The 20,704-nt window shown below is 39.4% G+C and overlaps 1 protein-coding gene across 3 annotated transcripts in view; it reads left to right on the top strand.

The window, feature by feature from the left end:
* LOC117412175 (IQ motif and SEC7 domain-containing protein 1-like) overlaps positions 1-20,704 on the top strand; it is a 164,908-nt gene that overhangs the window by 48,086 nt on the left and 96,118 nt on the right. Inside the window, exon 1 of one of the 3 annotated variants that reach the window (XM_058988456.1) lies at positions 19,303-19,463. The exons of the other annotated variants lie outside the window; for them this stretch is intronic. Coding sequence (XP_058844439.1) covers positions 19,441-19,463 — 23 coding nt within the window. The 5' untranslated portion in view covers positions 19,303-19,440. Of the gene's footprint in view, positions 1-19,302; positions 19,464-20,704 lie in introns of those variants that run through there. 3 annotated transcript variants of the gene reach the window in all.

Below are 20,704 nucleotides of genomic sequence, written 5' to 3' on the forward strand. Positions count from 1 at the left end.
AAAAAGAAGGAGCGTGCGAGAGCTAACTTTTATAAAGACCCATTCAAATTTGTAAAGAAGTTATTCACCAGTGAGAAGAATGGCACACTAAAAGCATCTAAGGTTGAGCTGGAGAGATATTTGGAGGAAACACATACAGATTCAAAAAGGCAGGAGCCTATGTCAATTCCGTCAGACATCCCACCTATCAATCCACCAGAATACCAAATGGAGGACTGTGCACCTAAGTGGAAAGAAATAGAGCAAGCTGTGAAAAAAGCAAGGGCTTCATCATCTCCAGGGCCTAATGGAGTTCCGTACAGAGTGTACAAGAGTGCTTCAGGAGTTCTACGAATTCTGTGGAAATTGATGAAAGTGGCATGGGAAAAACAGGTTGTACCAAGAGCATGGCGCCGAGCAGGTGGAGTCTTTATACCTAAAGAAAAAGATTCTACAAGCATCAGTCAGTTTCGTCCCATTTCCCTATTAAACGTAGAAGGCAAGATTTTCTTCAGCATTATTGCTCAGAGATTGTCAGCTTACCTATTAAAGAACTGCTTCATTGACACTTCAATACAAAAAGCGGGCATTCCAGGTTTCCCAGGTTGCTTAGAACACATCAATGTGATCTGGCAACAAATTCAATCAGCTAAAAAGGAGAGGAAGGAGCTCCATGTGACATTCCTGGATTTGGCTAATGCATATGGTTCAGTGCCACATGAACTACTTTGGGCAGCATTTGATTTTTTCAGTGTACCGATGACAATAACAAATTTAGTGAAAGCCTATTTTGGAGATTTGCAATTCAGTTTTTCAACTTCAGAATTCAGCACTACATGGCAATGCCTAGAGGTTGGAATAATGGCAGGATGCACCATTTCTCCACTGGCTTTTACCATGGCAATGGAAGTAATCATTAGGGCATCAAAATGGGTAGTAGGAGGAGAGCGCTTGGCTTCTGGAATGCGACTACCACCAATTCGAGCATACATGGATGACATGACAACCATGACTACAACAGTAGCCTGCACTAATCGATTATTGGGCAAATTAACCAATAACATTGAATGGGCACGAATGCAATTCAAGCCCACTAAATCAAGGAGCATCTCTATAATTAAAGGCAAAGTAGTAGATAAAACATTCTTCAATAATGGTGAGGCAATACCAACAGTGTCTGAGAAGCCAGTGAAGAGTCTTGGGAGATGGTACGACGGGGATCTAAAGGACACAGTTCGTGTGGGAGAAGTTAGACAACAAGCAGTGGAAGGGTTGAAGAGCATAGACAGCTGCGCTCTACCAGGTAAACTAAAACTCTGGTGCTTTCAGTTTGGTCTACTGCCGAGGTTGCTGTGGCCACTGACTGTGTACGAGGTTTCTTTGACAACAGTAGAGAAGCTGGAAGCTTTAATCAGTTCATACATCAGGAAATGGTTGGGAGTTCCACGCTGCCTCAGCAGAGTGGGACTTTATGGTAAAGGAATACTGCAGCTACCAGTCTCTGCTCTAACCGAGGAGTTTAAGTGCGCCAAGGTCAGACTGGAAATGACATTAGTAGAGTCACGCGATAAATGCGTAAGGGAGGCAGCACCTGTGTTGAAAACTGGAAGAAAGTGGGCGGCAAAGAAAGCTGTGGAAGATGCAAAGGCTGCCCTTCGAATTGGTGATATCATGGGGCAAGTTCAGCATGGAAGAGGGGGTCTTGGTTTCAGTTCAACTCCTCCTACATGGCACAAGGCGGCCCCAGCTCAAAGGAGGAAGCTGGTAGTCAACGAGGTGCAAAAGCAGGAGGAGAGGATGAGGTGTATAAAGGCCATTTCCCAGGCCAAACAGGGAGAATGGATGAGATGGGAGAGTGTGGAACAACGCAAGATTGGCTGGCAAGACCTATGGTCAATGGAACAGAGCAGGATCAGTTTCCTCATCAGGTCAACATATGATGTTCTCCCATCACCACAGAACCTAAACCTCTGGGTAGGAGAGGATCCCTCATGTCCTTTGTGTTCATCACCTGCAACATTAAGGCACATTTTGACAGGATGTAAGGTGGCTCTTAGCCAAGGACGGTTTACTTGGCGCCATGACCAGGTGCTGCGATGTTTGGGCTTAGCATTGGAAGACAAGCGTAACATGACCAATAAGTTGCCACCTGTTCCATCAAAACATTACACACAAAAGACAACATTCCTCCGCCCAGGAGAGCAACCACCAAGAAAAGGTGTTAAAACCAATCCTCGCCCAGGACAACTGGAAGCTGCTAGAGACTGGAATATGCTGGCAGATGTTGGTCAACGGCTTATTTTTCCACCTGAGATTGCCACCACTAACCTTCGACCAGATATTGTCTTGTGGTCTGGATCAGCACGCCTTGTTCACCTGGTAGAGTTAACAGTGCCATGGGAGGATGCTGTAGATGAGGCGTATGAGAGGAAGAAACTGCGGTATGCTCAACTAGCCACTGAAGCGGAACAGCGAGGATGGAGAGTTCGGGTTTACCCAGTGGAAGTGGGTTGTCGAGGATTTGTGGCACACTCTACAACCCGGTTTCTCAGAGACGTCGGATTCAGTGGCCAAGAGTTGCGTCGCACAGTGAAGAACTTATCTGAAGCAGCAGAGAGGAGCAGCAACTGGCTGTGGTTGAGACGGAAAGATTCTGGCTGGGGACAGGTAAGTAAGCTGGGCTGAGTTGAGTGGGGGACGGAGGGGGGTGATGCTGGGACGCCAGAATCACCGTCGAGCCCTCTTGAGGTGTCGTGGGCTAGTCGACGAAACACTGAGGATGGAAGGTGCCCACTTGAAAACCCCAGAGATGTACCCTACTTAGCTCAATCCAGACGGTTGTCATGCTGATGCGCTGGGGAGGCCGCACTTTGGTTGATCCCCGGAGCCAGCATCGCAGCCGTTGTGTGTGCTGATGCGCCAGGGAGGCAAAATAAGCTGATCCCTGGAGCCAGCATTACACTTCAGCCATTAACACCAGACAGAAGGATATCTACATCATCATATGGAAGGAAACGTAAATGGATGGAGACACATATGGATCACATTAGTTTACTGTAAAGCTACGTCTTAGTTGGTGCTTATCTTGGCGAGAGCCGAGTTCAAATCAGCATGAAGTTTTAACATCTACTCTCGTGTAATGGAAATCATAAAGCAATCTCAGCCCAGACAGTGTTCAGGTATTCATCCTGCTTCCTACGTTTAACCAGGAAAAACATGTTGATTTAAACATCCTCGGGACCACAAGGACACAACAATGTGGACCCCGAATGTTTTGACGCAGATTAATTACACTGGTATTAATGTTCATTCTTGTATTAGGGCCTGATTTTCAACACTTGGGAAGTGCATTTGAGGTAAACGTATTTTTCTTTGCTTGTTTTAACTTACATTTAATCTTATGTTTTGATTTACTTAATTAAAGATGTACACAATCTAAGTTATCAAGCTTTGAAAATCAGGCCCTTACTACAGTTACCTGTTTCAGTTTAGTTTTTTTTTAAAATTATGATTTAAAGTTGTGTGAACAGAAACTATATGTCTAAGTACATGCACACCGACACTACAACACCAAACCTAATGTATTATTTACATGCCTGAGTGGGCCAAATATTGGGTAATAATCCATAAAAAATGTATTTATTTTGTAAATCCTGAGGATATTTGGGTAAAAAATCAATACAAACTGAAAATCCATTAATAGGTTAAGAGTGGTTTCTTATGTATTCTTTGTTGTTGGGTAAGCAGCTGTGTCACACTTTACAATATGATTAGAGGGAGGCAGCAGATGAACACAAATATATGACTATTATAAGTCAGGACTGAATCGATAATGACTGTAATTAATGTTACTTATCTAAATTGTTGGAATATAAGAACTAACGAAGTGTGACACTCAACACAATTATTTAGTGTAGTTGCCACTCATAGCTTCTATTAATGTGCTGTAAACATGACTTATAATACAGTAATATTACCTCCCTACAGTATGAACATCAAGCAAAGGTGGAGAATGTACTGTAGTTAAAGTCCCAATGTCCCATTCATGCATTGGTAAAAGTGTATAGAGCTTATGGACAAACAGAGAATTACTTCTGACTAGTCCTTTCTGTTTGTGTCATTTGTGTCACCCTCCACCGCATACAGTGCTTTTGAATAAAACCAATTAGATTGCCACAGCTTTCGAAATGAAGCTTTCAGATATGAAGTCGGATAACACTATTTCCCTGTGCCAACAGTGTTTCTTAATGAAGGTTACTTGAAGGTTAACTTCACAATGGGTTCCATTGTCTGTGAAAGCACAGGCACTATCAGGTCATGTATTTATTTCCAAAATCTGTTTACGATATAATCACTGCACTCACTGTGCAAACAAAAGCTAGATCCTTGAAAGCAATTTGGACTGTGAAGAAATGAATACAAAAATTGCCAGAAAATTACTTTTCCTCTATTTTTCAGGGGGATTATTTTGTACACCTATTCTGGATAATATGAGGACACTCAGTATACATTACAACTTTGCTTTTTCCATCTGTGACGGACTTTTACACCATAACTGAACAAAAAAATAAATAAAACCTGATACAAACAAAGAGCTTATCTCAGAACATACACTAGCACCATCTGCTGGAAAAAAAGAAAACAGCAGCACCCATTGATCTGTTTATTGGGGTAAATAAAGAAAGAGTAGCAACTAATCCAAATTAAACAATGTATCCCGATGCTGCTTAGGAGGCTTTTACTCAGAAAGATCAGACAGTAGTAAATCATAGGCAGTTTATATATAACTTATGGTGGCTGTAATTTGGGTTAATGACTGCGTTTTGAACTGAAAGATACAGTAGGTGGCTGGGCTTGTGTCTAAGTACTTTCCGCTGTAAACAACTTTTAGGTTTTCTGTGACACCCGAGTCCTTTTAAAATCATTCCAAGGCAGCCTGTACAAAACATTATCCGTCTTGCAGCCAGCTAAAATCCACCCAACAACCCATTGTGTTTTTTTTTCCATCTTCACTGAAGACACATGTAGTTCGTCACAGAGAAGCTGAAGGGATTTTAAAAGTGATAGTAAATGTAAACTTGGAAAGGAATAAGGAATGTAATTTGCCCTGAGGAAAAAAAAAAACATTGATATTATAACAATATTTAAAGAGACGTAATACAAATGAATATCTCTGACTCAGCCCTTGCCTGTGAACGATGGCTGATGCCAATGTGTGTACATGCAACTTACAACCCTGAGAAGTGTTTCTGTCGTCATGGTTAGAGCAACATGACTGTTTGCTAAGGTATAGTAAATAGTAATTAATTCAGTTTGCAAATATCAAACAAGTTTTCTTGTGTTTTGCATTTGCCCAACAGCAATTAAAAAAAAAAAAATGCTGGTGGTCCTGGCCCAGTGGACAGCATCACAGAACTAATGTACATCTGCAGGGAGCCCCTTAAAGATTCTGATTGTCATGGTGACGATTACTCTCACATTGTAAGAGGGTGAGGCAGCTTGCTAGGGCAGTGTGGAGACCACTGCCATGTTATCAGCACTACAATTCAAAATGTATAAATACACAAAGGAAACCTGCACAATGGCATGACTCTCCTAGGTTTTAAAATACTGTATGATGTGCTTGTGCTCTGACTGCAGTTAATAGGATGCTTGCCACACATATTCAGAACAATTATTGCGTCCATATCCATATACTGTTATGGATTCACATGTTATGACAGAAAACTAATAAAACAGTATTCCTTATCAACTCAAGTCATCCCCTTTTTCTATTGCTTTTAATGTTATAAGAAAATAATGGGTTGCACTCATCTGTAGTGATGATCAAAAGCATATGAAAGTCCATATTCAGTTGGTAAACAATACCATTCATTTGATTACAGATTTATATCTGAGGAAACTGTGGACAAGACACACATTTCTGGTGCAATAAATATCATGGACATATGGTTCTGTTACAGCATTTAAAAATACATACTTTAACTTGTTTACCTCATGTTTATATTGTTGGTTTTGTCTCTGAGCAAAAGTGTGTTTAAATACTGTACATGTGGTTACTTCTTTATGGAAAGCTTGTGGAGAAAAGTGATACAGAGTTAGAATTAGTGCTTTTGAGTGAGTACTTTCAGAGACATTTCTGCTTGTAAATATGGGTCTTGCGAGTGTCACTATTGACTCTGCTGATGATTTCTCTGTTATTGTCTGTCTATAAAGACTGCTATGTTAATTTGTACACAAACTGCAGTTTATTAATTTTATTAAACAAGGTAAGAACCTAGTTTTGAAACATTCACTTTTCTTGTTTTTTTAGAAATATCGGTAGGTGCAAAAGTTTGACCTTGGGCCACAATGGTCAGCATATGATACAGCTTTTTTTTGTTTGTTTGTTTTTGTTTTTTTTTTTTTTTAAAGAGGGAGAAAACTTTTTCCTATTACAAATGAAGTGCCATTTTCAATCTGGAGTTCATTTATCATCAGCTCCAGGCATTTACATATTCTTGTATCTTTTATAAACAGCAAGTCAGTGGAGCAAACCTGGTATACAATAGAAGATAATCTAAGAAAATTGAATGCACACTGCTGGATACAAAGTATGCGTGCTGTACCTATTTCACACGTCCCTATCTGCACAATGGCATAAACAGTCCTGTGTAGATATATGATGAAAGGTGTAGTTAGTAAGGACTATGGAATCGATGGGATAGGAGGAGCAGTTTTTCAGTCTTTCCTTTTGTTGAATTCTAGCAAAAAATGTAACCGTGACGGAAAGCCACTGTTAACATTTTCACTGCTTGCTTAACATTTTGATATTTTGATGAAAAGGTTATGTTTTGGGGGGGGGAGTGACAAGTCTCATTCCTTTCTCCTTTGGCAGTTTTTCCGACTCCATCAAAACTGAGACTCACAAGTGCCACCTTTTGATTTCCAAGAAGCATAGCAGTTGTATATGTATATATATATATATATATATATATATATATATATATATATATATATAATTTTTTTTTTTTTAAATGCCTATATATAACAGACCCTCTCGACTTGCCTAGAGTCCAACTCTGTACCCCTGTAGGTTAAACCAGCAGAATTCAGTGTTAAAGTCATTGAGATTATGATCCATTCTGTTTTGTTTTTCAGATCTAAATAAGGAGTTCTGTTAGTGACAGGTTCTGGGAGTGTAAATAATGTGTCGCTTCATGCGAATAGTTTAGATAGATAGATTACAAATAGTTTACCACTTCAGTGCAGATGATAATATGCCTACTTTACAGCTTGGATTTTATTTAACTGGAAAATCTGTTTAACTCTTTAGGTTCTGTCTTCTGTTCATCGTTTAAGAATAGAAAAGATTTGATCCAAGCTAATGTATTACAAAGTATTTTCCTTGAGAGAGATGCTTGTTGGTTGAGACCTGCAATTGCAGTAAGAGAGAAGAGCTATCCTATACTCATTCATTTTTTTTTTTTTTTTTTTTTTTAAATTTAGTCGTCGCCAATTATTTTTACCCCGGTTTTCACCCCAATTTAGCATGCCCAATTATTATCTGTATCCCCGGCTCACCGCTCGCAACCCCCCCGCCGACTCGGGAAACGGAGGCTGGAACACGCGTCCTCCGAAACGTGCTCCTTCCAAGCCATCATTTTTCGCACTGCAGATCCACAGCAATGCCACCAGACCTATAGTGCCGGAGGACAACACAGATCTGGCGGCTCCGCTGCAGAGCCACAGGCGCCCTATCGGCCACAGGGGTCACTGATGCGCGGTGAGCCGTGGATTCCCCTGCCGACCTAAGCCCTCCCTACCCGGGCAGTGCTCAGCCAATTGTGCGCCGCCCCCTAGGAACTCTCGGTCACGGTCAGCTGTGACATAGCCTGGATTCGAACCTGCGATCTCCAGGCTATAGGGCACATCCTGCGAGGAGCGCCTTTACTGGATGCGCCACTCGGGAGCCCTACTCATTCAGATTACAAGCTAGGTAACAATAAAATGAAATGACGAAAAACCATGCCCCAATGCTGTTCTGCACTCTGCTTCCATGCTCGGCTCTGGTTCCCCCTTGTCTTAAGCAGCATGCAGCCCCCATTATCCCATCACACTAACTCTTCTTCACAATGCCCTCTTACTCTGGGAGCAGAGAGATGGGGATAGAATCTTTCTCACCCTTTGTCTTCTCTTAACTCCTCTCTCTTCTAGAGTTTCACCCACCATTCTCTTTCTTGACTGGGGCTCCTCTCCTCTCCTCTTCATATCTGCTGTGACTTTTTCAATCTTTCCTAAGCCTGTCCCTTCCTTTCTTGGCCATTTCTTGTGTCCTCTTGTAGGTAGAGATCTGGGGTGTGTGCAAATATACCCAGAGAAGTATCCCTAAATCCAGAACAGCTGGCTCCTCTCTGGTGACCTCAGGGAGTACAGACCAGGAGGTGGGGACAGGGCACATCTCCGCAGATACATATGTAATAAAGAACGTTGGTACTGTATGTAGGAGCCATTCAATTACAATTCTGAGTCTCTTACTAGTTTATATCTAGCCCATTATCATCAGTCCGTCTCTCTGCAGAGTGTGAGTTAGTCTTATGTACTATAACTTCACAATCTTCAGTAAATGGATGTCATTGTTTGGAGCTCTGGCACTATGGTAACAGCCCTGAGCCTGTGATGTCACAATACCAGTTCAAGGAAAACAAGATTTCAAAAGAATTCAGAAGAAAATAGAGCAAATCTAAATGTGCAATTGGGTATTTGTGTTTACAACGATTTATTTATTCACAGCGCTTTTAGGAGGAAGCTCTGCTTCGATGTGATTTGAAAGGACTGAAATCTGTAATAATCAGGCAGATGAGTGGTAACTTGTATGGTCTGTTTTTCTAACCAGTCTAATATAGGAGTTCTTTTCTAAGCAGAGCAGAGAAATAAGAAGATTACTAACCCTCATGGGATGCCCACTCTTTTGATTCCAGCTCCTCATCAGATTGTACATTAATTAAATGAAGCTGAAATATGTTTTCCATGAGTGTGCAGAGCAACCTGGTTTCATTTACAGAATCAGTGTTGCTTCTTACAAAAATCTATTACTGGAATATCATCTTACAAAGAAGAAACACAACACCCAATGCATGCATTACTGTAACAGATACGCAACTGTTTATCTGACTGATTGTACAGCCACCCTGCACATTAACCAAGCAATGCCTTTATCTTGTGGGTTCTGCCCACTATGTACTTGCCCTACTTCAGTCTTGCTCTGTTTCAGAAGGTCAGTGAGCATTATCCACAGGCTTTTGCTTCATTTCTATATCTGTTTCTGCCGTCTGCTGTGCTGTAATGTTACTCCACTATTTGTATCCTCTTTGTGTATCGACTGACTGTCTGCTGAGCACTGTTTTCTTTTAATTTTTATACAAATGTAAATTTGCTGAAGACTGGGTTTTACTTTCTATCGGCTATCGAACCACACAGAATAATTATAAGGTCCAACCTATTTTGGGGTTTACGTATTTCATTGTTTTCATTAATTATAACCAATGACTTGTATCCTCTATTTTTCATCCATTCATATGATTGTGAGCCATACAACCTTTGGTCTGTGGTTTACAAACTATTTAATATTGCATGATAGCATTGCTCTGATAATAAATTCCAAGCCACCTCCTATTCTTAGAGTGAAATTTCCTTGGAAGTGTGTGTGTGTGTGTGCATGTGTGCGCGCGTGTCTGCTTGATAAGCTATTGCCATGCACCCTCATCTGGTTTTTCAATTAGATGACTGCCAGGGTAAATATATCATATGAATTGAAAAAGGTAAAGCTTGGTGTATAATAGGAACTGTCTGGCACTGGTATGATAATGAGGATTATACAGTAATTTAATATTACAGTAAATTGCAACAAGCTGATTCTGATAATCATAAGGAATGCAGCATGGTGTAAGAGGTGGCAGCACAGTTAGGCTAAATATTACAGAATCCTCTCATCGAATTTGAGCTAATGTTAGATCTTCAGGTGCAGCTAAATTATGAGATGAGACAAATATATATCAAGTGAAGCATGTCTCTTAGGTGTCTTTCTTGATTATGGGGATTGTATTGAGTGAGTGGCAAAGTGTGACCCTACTTCAGGGGTTTCTGTCTTCTGGAGCGCTGTAGCGTGCGTTGTGATCAACTGGAGTAAGCAGACACATCACAGCGCATATTTGATTGAACTAAATCGCCCCTTTTATTAAAACGAAGGGAATGCCCATGGCACACCCATGGCTTTCAAAAGTGTTCAACTAATGATAGCGTTGTAGTTATTTTAATCTATGGGGCTCTTGCACAAGATCATCTAAAATTGCATCAGGCATGTCTGCCTGTACGCGTTTGTACTTTGTACTTTTTACGTGCTACTGAAGTATGGGCAAAAACTATTTTAAAGCGTGATCATTTTATACTTTTTTTAATGAAATTTTAATAAGCTGGGAGATTTATTTTATAGGTTCTGTCTAAAGGCATAATTTTAATTTATTCACATTTCTGTTTCTTCTTGTATTGAAAATCATTATTTATGCTTGATCTAGCTTTATTTACAAACATTGAATAGTTAAGTATTCCCCTCAGACCTTTTTGGTTTTGTTTGTTTCTGGGTTCAAGTAAATCACTTTCAAAGCTAAACTCTGCCAAAGGCTGATTGTGGGGGTGTCATTCAACTACATTCATTAATAAACAGTACAAATAGTATGTCTTTTGGGGCAAAGATTTAGAAGAAATATAGAAATATCTGGAAATAATCCAGGGTGAAAACTATTTGATATACGGTACAGAGCTAATACTACTATTTGATTCCTCACTTTTTACATGAGGGTTTTTTCATCACTACCGATATATAGGCTCCATTATAAAGAGGTTATGTGATAAATAGCTTATCTTGTTATGTGGGTATCCTGTGAATCAGAATCATTAATTAATATGCTAGTTCAGTGAATATGAAGTATTCATATTTCATCACATATACAGTAAATGCACAACACCTTTAAACATGTTTTTTTTTCATTTTATTTCAGTTATTTTAAATATTAAGTATTATGTTTTGAAACAAGAACTTAGAAGCACGATGCAAAGTAGTTTGGCAACTGTCTGTTCTGGGTTACAACTCTTTGCAATTCAAAGTAAAGTTCTATTGTTATTATCTTCCATAACCTTCCTGTATCCTTGTTCACGTTCCTCACTAATAAACTGAGAAGTATTGCCTCAAGGACTGCACCTGCTGCATTTAATTTCACATTTAGCCAGCACATTTTCTAGGATATACATTTTAAACTAGATTTTTTATTTTTTTTTGTAACGACAAATTAACCATTTAGTTTGTCATATGTGTACGCTGCAAAAAAAAAAAAAACACATTTCCCATTAAAATGGGTTAGATTGTTTATATACAAAATCTAGAATGGAATCTGGCTTACACATCCATTTAAAAAAAAAAAAATACATTGACATAAGATGTTTGTAGTTTCGTAGAGAAAGTCCAATATGAGTGCATGCTGTACAGAAGCCAATATTCTATATGCAAAACCAGCCTTATACAGCTGCTAATGCAAGCTCAATTACTGCGCATTCATTCTCTGTGCAGCCTTCATCCTGACACCATTCTCCAGCACATGCGCACCTCCTGCAAGCTTTTCAATTCCATGACCTTCTGAGAGCTGAATGGACTAGCATAGCCATTTAATAGGGTGTGATATGCACTGTGTACGGCACAGTGTATCCATATTGACAGCCTTTGACAAATCCTAAACCCCTGATACTGTTTCCAGTGAACAGCTGTGAATAGTGAAACCAGAGACACTTTGTGTGTGTTGTTTTTTCTTTCTCCGTAAATTCAACGTCAATATAGATAAGATAAAAATGCTGGGAGGGTAGACGTTGGTCTCTAAAGGAAAAATATTCAGCTTCGATAAGTTGGCAACCAATTCATAATCCCTTGTACTGTGTAAACAACGTTGGAAGAGCTGAATTAATCTGTGCCATTGTTTTTTTTTCACTGTCTTGATAGTTTTAAAGAAGCAGCAGCATGCTACTCTCTGTATGTGTGAATCTGTCCGCCTGTCCACCTGTCTGCCTGTCTGTCTGTCTGCCTGCCTGCCTGTCTGCCCCCTCATTGATCTGTCTTTGTCAGAAAAGTCCTTCTGCTTGTTTACTCGTGCATGTAGAGTGTTCTTTGAGAAATCGGACAGTTAAGGAGCATTTTTTGTTCTATGAAAAGGTGGCTGTAAGTTGCTTTTCTTTTTGAAGTGTCTCTCAATGAGAAAGATATTACAGATTTGAATCTTTGGAACTTGTTTCATCAGCTGCATACCAGCTATGAGTGCGTAAAAGAAAGCGCTGTCATGCTTTTGATCTTTTACAAACACAACAGCTTATTTAATTTCCAGGAATTTGTACTGATACTGTACCTGCCGCTGTCTAGGAGTTAGACTCCAATACTCGAGACCTTGAAAAAATAAGAAACCAGAAGAATAGTATTATTATTTTATTTTTATAAGTTACTTTTGTGAATGTGTTATGTCTGCATGTGCATAAATATAGTGTATGTACATCCATACAACTACAATATTGACTGTAACTTGCACTATCTCTGTTTACACTGTAGGGGTCAGTCTCGTACCAAATTATTGTCTTAACACACCTGACACCACATAGTCACTCTACTGAGGTCTTGAATATTGCATCTGTTAGAAACAAGTAATTCAGTCATACTGCAGGAGAAGAGGGTTCAAGATAGTATAGAAGTATTTTCTGGTTTCTACTCATTCACTGAAGCATGCATTTGGCAGATTAACTTTGCACTTGGAGATGGGAGAGGGTAATTCCAGTCAGCCCGATGTGCCAATTAAATACAGAGTTGAAACCAACAGAAATGGCAAGAGCAAGAAAAAATTGCATGGTGTGCAAGTATTGTGAGGCTAAGTGCTATCTCACAGGAACAGTCTGGATTAGCGTGACCTGTGTACACTAAAATGCGTAGGAGATAAAGACAAAAACAGATTGAGCACCATCTGAATAATGCTGTTAATGTGTGGAAGGTTGCCAGTCATTCACACACTATAAAAAGCTATGCTGAAGCCAGGAATTAAACATTTCACACATGTCCTTGATGAGTTCTCTTTCTTTCCTTTTTCTTTTTTTACCCAGCCGTCTATTCCAAGGCAGTTTAGGCTGTGGCCTTTCAATTCTGTTGGTTCTACTATATTTGACTATACCATACTATACAGTACTACGCTATACTATACTACACAGTACCATACCATGCTGTAGACAAAGCCAATGCTAACAAAGTTTCTCTGTAAAACTGTAAAGCTACATCCATTGTTATGATTCTCAAGTTAGACAGCTTGGTTTCTGTGTACTTCTCATGCTTCCAAAGAGTAAACAACCTGACCTATTGGGAGTTTATTGCCTTTGGTTTGTTTCACAATAGCTGTCAAATAAAAATAAATTACAAGTTTGTTTTGAGGAATTTACAGAGCGGGAAGTGTGTAGCGCTCTCTATTCAGAGCAAAGGTGCAACACTAAAGCTGCTAACACTGCAAGCAGGGCCCTGTCAGGGAGGGTGAAATACAAGCTCATTTCTTCTCGTATGCAGAATCTGAGGCCATTAAACAGTGCTTGAATTGGGATTCAACCGATATTGCGTGTAAAATGATTGCCTGCCTCCCTGCCTCCCTGCTTGCATGTGTGTCAAATGTTCCTATTGGGTTTTTTTGTGTTTTTTTTTTGGCTCTTGGAGGGCATGTACTCACTCCACTGAAGCTCAAATATCAGACACCATCAGATTTCCCTCGGGTAGCAAATCAGCACACTGAGCGGAGCAATTACTGAAGGCTTTTTGGCTTGTGTGAAAGAAAACCATCAGCTCTTTTGACGTAACCGGGATACATCAAACAGAATAGCAGCTCTCAGGGTAGCTGCAGCCAGCGCTGCCGCGGCTTTCATTTAAGAGGGATGCGTCGGCCCCACACACAGGAGAAGCATGAAAGAGAACAACCCTGTTACCTTGGTGATGTAGCTTTTGAGGCTGATACTGTCCCTGCTTTCTAAAACTACGAAAAATGCCAAAGGTGGAATGTAGCTGTGAAAGCGCATGCTGTCAAAAGCAAATACTTTCGGTAAGTCCTGCTAGTAGGCAAAAGGTGTGCCTGTAGGCTGCTATTTAAACTCTTTCTGTTGAGATCAAGTGTCAGCGTAGTGTCATCTTCTTAATCAGTGAATCCAATAATTATTTGTATTTCTTGTCGAGATGCCTGATCACAAAAATGCCGTCACATATATCATGCCGAATAGAATATTTGATGGCATGGGGACTGAATTACCCTTCTTAAACAGAAGTTATCTATTGTGGCACATTGGTGGGGCAATGAGGGGCTAAATAGAGGACTACAGTTTCCAGTGCCATCCTTCCAGCACCCACATAAAATTCATCCCAAAAAAAGGAGGATTTTTTAATGTTTTCGTTCATTTTCCTGAGATCTCACCTGTTTTACAGTAAGTCCCTGCTGGCTCAGTTTTGTAGCTCAGTCAGCCAGTGCCTTTCTGTGAGGTCATGGTCATGCAGTAGGGTAGGTTATTGCTTGAGCTAGGATTCTAAGCACGGCTTAGTTCTGAGTTGAAGAGGGTTGTCAATACAGATGCAGAGGTGTAACAGTATATCACCTCCCATTTACTATAAGGGGTGGGGTAAAGAAAAAAAAACAGCATCTTTTAATAATGTGTGTTTGTGTGAGTCATTGATTTGTGGTGACGGTTGTGTGCTCCTCTGACCTCCTGGCATGTACAAGAATAACCTTTCTCTCTCTCTCATTCCCTTACAGCATGGCTATCAATAATAGCAAGATTTTAGAAAACATAGACGTTGCGCTAAGCTACTGCTAGATTTAAATTGGATTTGCCGGTAACATGGAATCATGACATTTCTCCCACTCTTTGTCAAAGCAGTTATTTTCTTTGCTGACTTGTTTTAAGACACTGTAAGTAAGGAATTGACAACTATAAAACGTCTTTGCAAATTACGTAAGCAAATAGAGCAAAGAGGTTTTGGGTGCTATGCTTGTTTGCTACTTGAATGCACATATAAATTGTGATATTTTAATTAGTTACTGTTTTAACTTTGCACCTTTAATTGCAAGTGTTTTAAAGCTCAATTGCCAATTATTATTGCCCAGAATTTTAAGAAATTGTCCTTGTTTATGCAGCATATATGTTTTCCAGAAGCTATAAAGTGTTACATCTGACATTTGTAGTACATAGTACATAACTATTCAAGTGCAATGCTAATGTGTTTTTTAACATCGTTATTATTTGTTCATTATATTCTCTTGCTGAACACTTTTTTTTTTAAAGGTTGCAGTTGTGTCAAGTACGGGAAAACTGACCAAAAATTATTTTAGCATTTACTGCCCTCTGCTGGATGTTAACTGCAGAAATAAGTGTGCAGCATTCTGCAGTAGAGCAGTTTCTCCACCTTTCTTCTGTAGACCTTCTGTGGTTTTATGTACTGTATTTTCAGAAAAGGGTTTTCATATCTTTCACTTTGAATGAAGTACCACAACCTGGCTATACCACAAACTGGCCTATATTATGGCAGAAAAAAATGTTTTGTTCTTGCACAGGAAAAGCAATATATTGGAGAAAAAAACCAAAACTGTACCCAATGTCAGATTGCATTGTTTCTTGCATGGCTGAGAGACTAAATGCATTACCTTCTGATAAAAACCCCAATAAAATGGCTGAGCGATTAGCTTGCCCGTGAAGCAGATGACCGTAGAGATACTGTGCAACAGGTGGGCCTGTGATGAGCCAGTGAAACCAAGCATGTGTCCACCATGCAGCCACAGCCTCGTGAAAAGTCATTCTGGGAAACGACTCCAATAACACATTGCCAGTCATTATGACTATGACTCTGATCAATCTTAATAAATCACCAAACTGAAAATGTAATGCTTGATTGTTGAGCACAACGTTATATAATAACGATTAATCAAAAAATATATACGCCTTATTGTCCCTTTGTAATTCCTAACAACTGCGTTGAATTGCTGTTGTGCAGGGACATTAAAGGTACTTTTTATCTAAATATAGACATTGTGATTTCATAAGCCTAATCTCTTTTTATTTATTTATTTTATTTTAAAAGTATAAATAACAAACTGTTTTAGAATTTGAGAAATGTCAGATATGCACTAAAGATTGCCACTTTGCACTATTTGATTCTCACATGGGTGTGAAAATGTACAATTTTCCATTCTTGCATTGATGTGTGTTAATGGTTGCATTTATACATTTTTAGCCTATTTCAATTTCTTAAGAAGAAACGATAACGTCTACATTCTAAGTTAAATGTCAAGACGCGTCGTTCTCCTGAAACAAACTGATACTGTGTCACACCAGGCTGGGATCAGTGTAAACCCTGTGCTTCATTTTCTTCTTTAATAAACTTTCTTTGATTAAATGTTGTTGGTCCATGGTCCTTTGGTCCTTTTTAATGCTGAATGATTCTAGTCTCTGAGGGTGCTGTATATGGAATGGCTGATGAGGGATGTTTATTGTGTTATAGGCCAGTGTTGAAACAACAGCCCACAATACCTATCCACATTTTAAGTTTCCAATGGTTTACTGAGTATGACAAGGCTTATGGTAGATTACAAGTAACTATGCAGTTATTTTGCTCAAAATTTGCACAACCTTGGTATGACGAGACTTAGTGTAAAAAATTGGAAATTAAAGCAAGATAAATTGGGGAAAAAACTAATATGAATACACTTAAAAATGTCACTATTTGTGGAATTTCGGGATAATTCAATACCCCTTACCATACTGCTGATTATCTACAGTTACAGTACAGCAGATTTGTATATAAAGTATTGTATGCTATTAGAGCTGTTAATACCACCACCAGATGGGATAAGTCACCTCACCGGTGAATAACAGGTGAATGAGAGCATGTCATAACATGTGTATTGCTCTCTTTTTCATGACTGACTTCTATGTTTTGTAAATCCTGATGAAGGTGCACAGCACTGGAACGTTGAATAAAAGTCAAAAATATGTTAGTGAACAAACCCTGATTGCACGTACTCTTTATTGCAAGACATAAAGTTAAAAAAAATGTAACTTCAAGGGAAACGGTGGACTCCTAAAGTACATGCGTTCCATTATAAGGTGTCAAAAAACATGCAATTTGCACTGGCTAAAGAAGCCATAATATGATAATGTGTTCAAGATGGAATGTTCACAGTTTTTCTAGCAGGGATCTGCACTCTTATTGGATATGCCAAAATCCATCATTTACATGTAAGTGCAACTTCATGTCTCAGTGGTAAACTTCCCAGCAATTTAAAAATGAGTGTTAGGAAGCCTGCAAGCCTTGCAGTGAACGAAAGCTAGCTACAGGGAGTGCTCTTAGCAAGCTTTCAATGTAACATACTGTACGGCCCGTGTTCATTTTTCTGCAGCACTGTGTTGAGTAACAGGATGCTGAGGCACTCTAGAAAGGTCATGTAACTCACACCATAGCACTTTGTGTTGTAGTATTTTGATTGGTTGTTGCATCATGCTACTTGAGCATGTGGTAATATTCCAGGGTCAGAAATTCCAGTCATTAAATGTGTGCGTATTTGCATCATATACACTCGCCACATTGAAACAATACAGAGGTGAAGAGCTGTTCCTCAAGCTGACATGCAGTGCCAGGTTGGTTTGGGTAAGCAGACTGCCAACATCTTGCTTTCTCATTGAAATGCAGCTCATTGGAGGAATTTCTCAAGCATGATAAATACTTTTAAATTCAATCCTCTGTGTCAAACATATTCTCCCTAAAAATGACCCGTCCTTTTTTTCTCTTCCTTAGTCACATAGACAGCTGATTTCTAGGTAGTGGATGTGATTGATGTTTTCAGGGATGTGCCTCTGGGTTTTCACTGTCACGGGATGAGTTTCCAAGTGCATGCAACGTTGGATGAAGATACTTTTGTCTAGGCACTTGATAGGAAACTATTCTGCTATGAAAACAATAATGTAGATTAATAACAAATATTACTGTCTATTACAAAGAAGCAGACTTTAGTTGTTTCTTGTGAAAAATATATATTTTATCCAGAACTGTAAAACACTAAAGGATATGTAATAATACTAAAAGAAACTAGGTGATGTTATTTGGCAAATATTTCAATGACTAGTCTTTAGTCATGCAGGTCTCTGAAGTTATTATAAACTTTGTTGAGGACTTGGTCAATGATCTGGATGGGAAAAATTATGCTGCAATGAATCTATCCTATATAAACAGTTATTTGTTACAGGTTGGAAATATAGTCATCTGGGATCACCACTTTGCTTTCACATGGTTCCAGTACAGTTTAGGAGCATGTGGAATCTGACTTTGTCCATGGTGTAGTTAATTCATGTTGGAGTGGGCCAATAGAGATGCCGTACTTTACATTATATACTCCTGAGTAGAAATACCCTCTTGTTCACGTGGTTTAAGTGGGAAATACACAGTAATACTGAAAAATGAGGAACCTTTTGAGCAGGTTTGTGTAACAGAACAGGGCAGAGGCAGGACGTGAATGTGCAAGATAAACTTCCAAAAATAAAAAAAACGTTTTTATTATACTGTAGTATTGAAGTTTTCTTATTTTAGTCTACAGACACACCGTACATACAGTAGTTTCAAATCAGTTCAATTTCAAGTGACCGTTTTCATAATAGCTTTTTAAATTTGCTTTCCCAGAGACTTTACCATAATATTTCAGCATGTCAAAATCAGCCATTTAAATAAGACACCACTTGTCAACACCCCCCCCCCCCATTGTAATTAAGCAGCTTACCTGCCAAGCTGTTTATTCAGTACTTCATTAGTCCTAAGCGCCTCATCTGTTTATATCATTGCAAACAGCAATGCATTGATTTTGCAGCAGTGTAAAGGGAATGAAATGTGCCTCAACACATACTGCTGTTACCAAGGAGACCTGTGGACCAATAATCTGCTGCTGCTGCTTTGGACTGTACTACAGCTACCAAATAAGAGGTAGCAACTGCAGACGAAAGATTAATCTGTAGCACATAAACCACACGCAGCAGATAAATGATGTGAACGCCTTTTGAAATGAAGGGCTCGACTGGCTGTGTCTCCACATTAAATGTGGTAACTGGAAAGCAGCGATTCTGGAGCTGCATTGTTGTATGTTGCATTTCCTTATCCTCCTGTAAGAGGATGCTCAGCAAGTGACTGTTTTGATGCCCATCCCCTGCTTGCTTTGGGTCCTGCTGATGCAATGTGTGATGCTGGTTACATCACAGGATCATCTGTGCATGATGTCCCATTGTGACCAAGCTTCAATGAACATGCAAAGCCAGTGAACGTGATTTTGCACCTCCCAGTATTGAGTGACTTGTGCTTCCTCAGATTTACTGTCCAGACAGAACCCCAGCTTCAAGATGGCATGCAGACGTTGTCATTTGTAAGTACCTGTTTGATCTTTATGATATAGTGCGAGGTCAGTAGAGAAGGGCATCTGCTGCCTGAGTGTTGCTGAGGCGGGTCCAGGGAGTATAAGGGGTCTTCTCAGGAGGTTACTATAGTCTGAAGCCATTTTAACTGTTGTCTGATGTTGAATGCTGCAGTTTGCTACAGCTGTCTGTTTGCATGAGTGGAAGGAGGGGTTTCTTTTTTTTCTTAGTTAAGGAGATTTGAAGACTAAGGTTTTGTGGAGTTTTTATTTGCGTTTACGTATTGTTTATGTTCAAATTTGTTTTTTCCTTTAGCATTGTACATCGGCAGATAGTTTGGTGGTATATATTAAATGGAATATATCTAAAAATGTGATTTGACTTGTTTTTTCTTCATTAAAAAAACAACTCCTACAATAAGTAAGCAGCCTGTGTGTCATTTTCACAGGTTAGGGTTTCAGCGAGCGAGAATACATGCACTACTAGTATCTTCACACGAGTTGTCATATTTGCTCCTTGGAGCTAAATGCATGTGCACATGTAGCCAGAGGTAAAGGTTGACATGCTTGGTGTAGTGATTGTGACATCATAGAATAGCAGGGGTATTTATGGAAAAAAACATCAGGCCGTTATGAGGCAGTACCCAGAGGCTTAAAACAGTCCTTTAGTCTCTCATCCAGAGAAAGATTATACAAGATGCTGGTGTGCTTTTTTCACTTGACGGGTCTCCGTGCATGATGCAGAATACTGTAGCCCTTCAGCGTGTAGTTGTGGCTGAATGTTCTATGAAACACAGAACCATTCTGCATGTACATTGCTCAGTGTTACATTGTGTTTAATAACAATCACTGGTCAAGAATATATGTTTAATAGTGGGGAAGGCAGTCTTTACTATCCTCAAGCTGATTCATCTTGTTTGCATCCCAAGCAGGGATTGCAAGGGAGTTAATTACCAGAACTGACAAATAAATCCTAATCTTGGAAAACAGCATATTCTTGTATCTGCCGTACTACTGAATAACAGGTAACCTGTCAAATTGCATAGTAATGTTAATAAACAAGTATTGTAATGTGCTCCGACACACGGTATTTCATAGTAATAATTTATTTCTGGGTGAAGGCAGGGTTGAAAAACTGGCAAAGGTGAGATTTTTGTTGATGAAGTGATTCTGCTCATTAATAATAATAATTTTACTGTGCTTTATGACAGCAGAAACAAAAAGGATCTGGACAGCCGCTGTTGAGATCTCTC

The sequence above is a fragment of the Acipenser ruthenus genome, chromosome 16, assembly GCF_902713425.1.
Source record: "Acipenser ruthenus chromosome 16, fAciRut3.2 maternal haplotype, whole genome shotgun sequence".
Lineage (NCBI taxonomy): Eukaryota > Metazoa > Chordata > Actinopteri > Acipenseriformes > Acipenseridae > Acipenser > Acipenser ruthenus.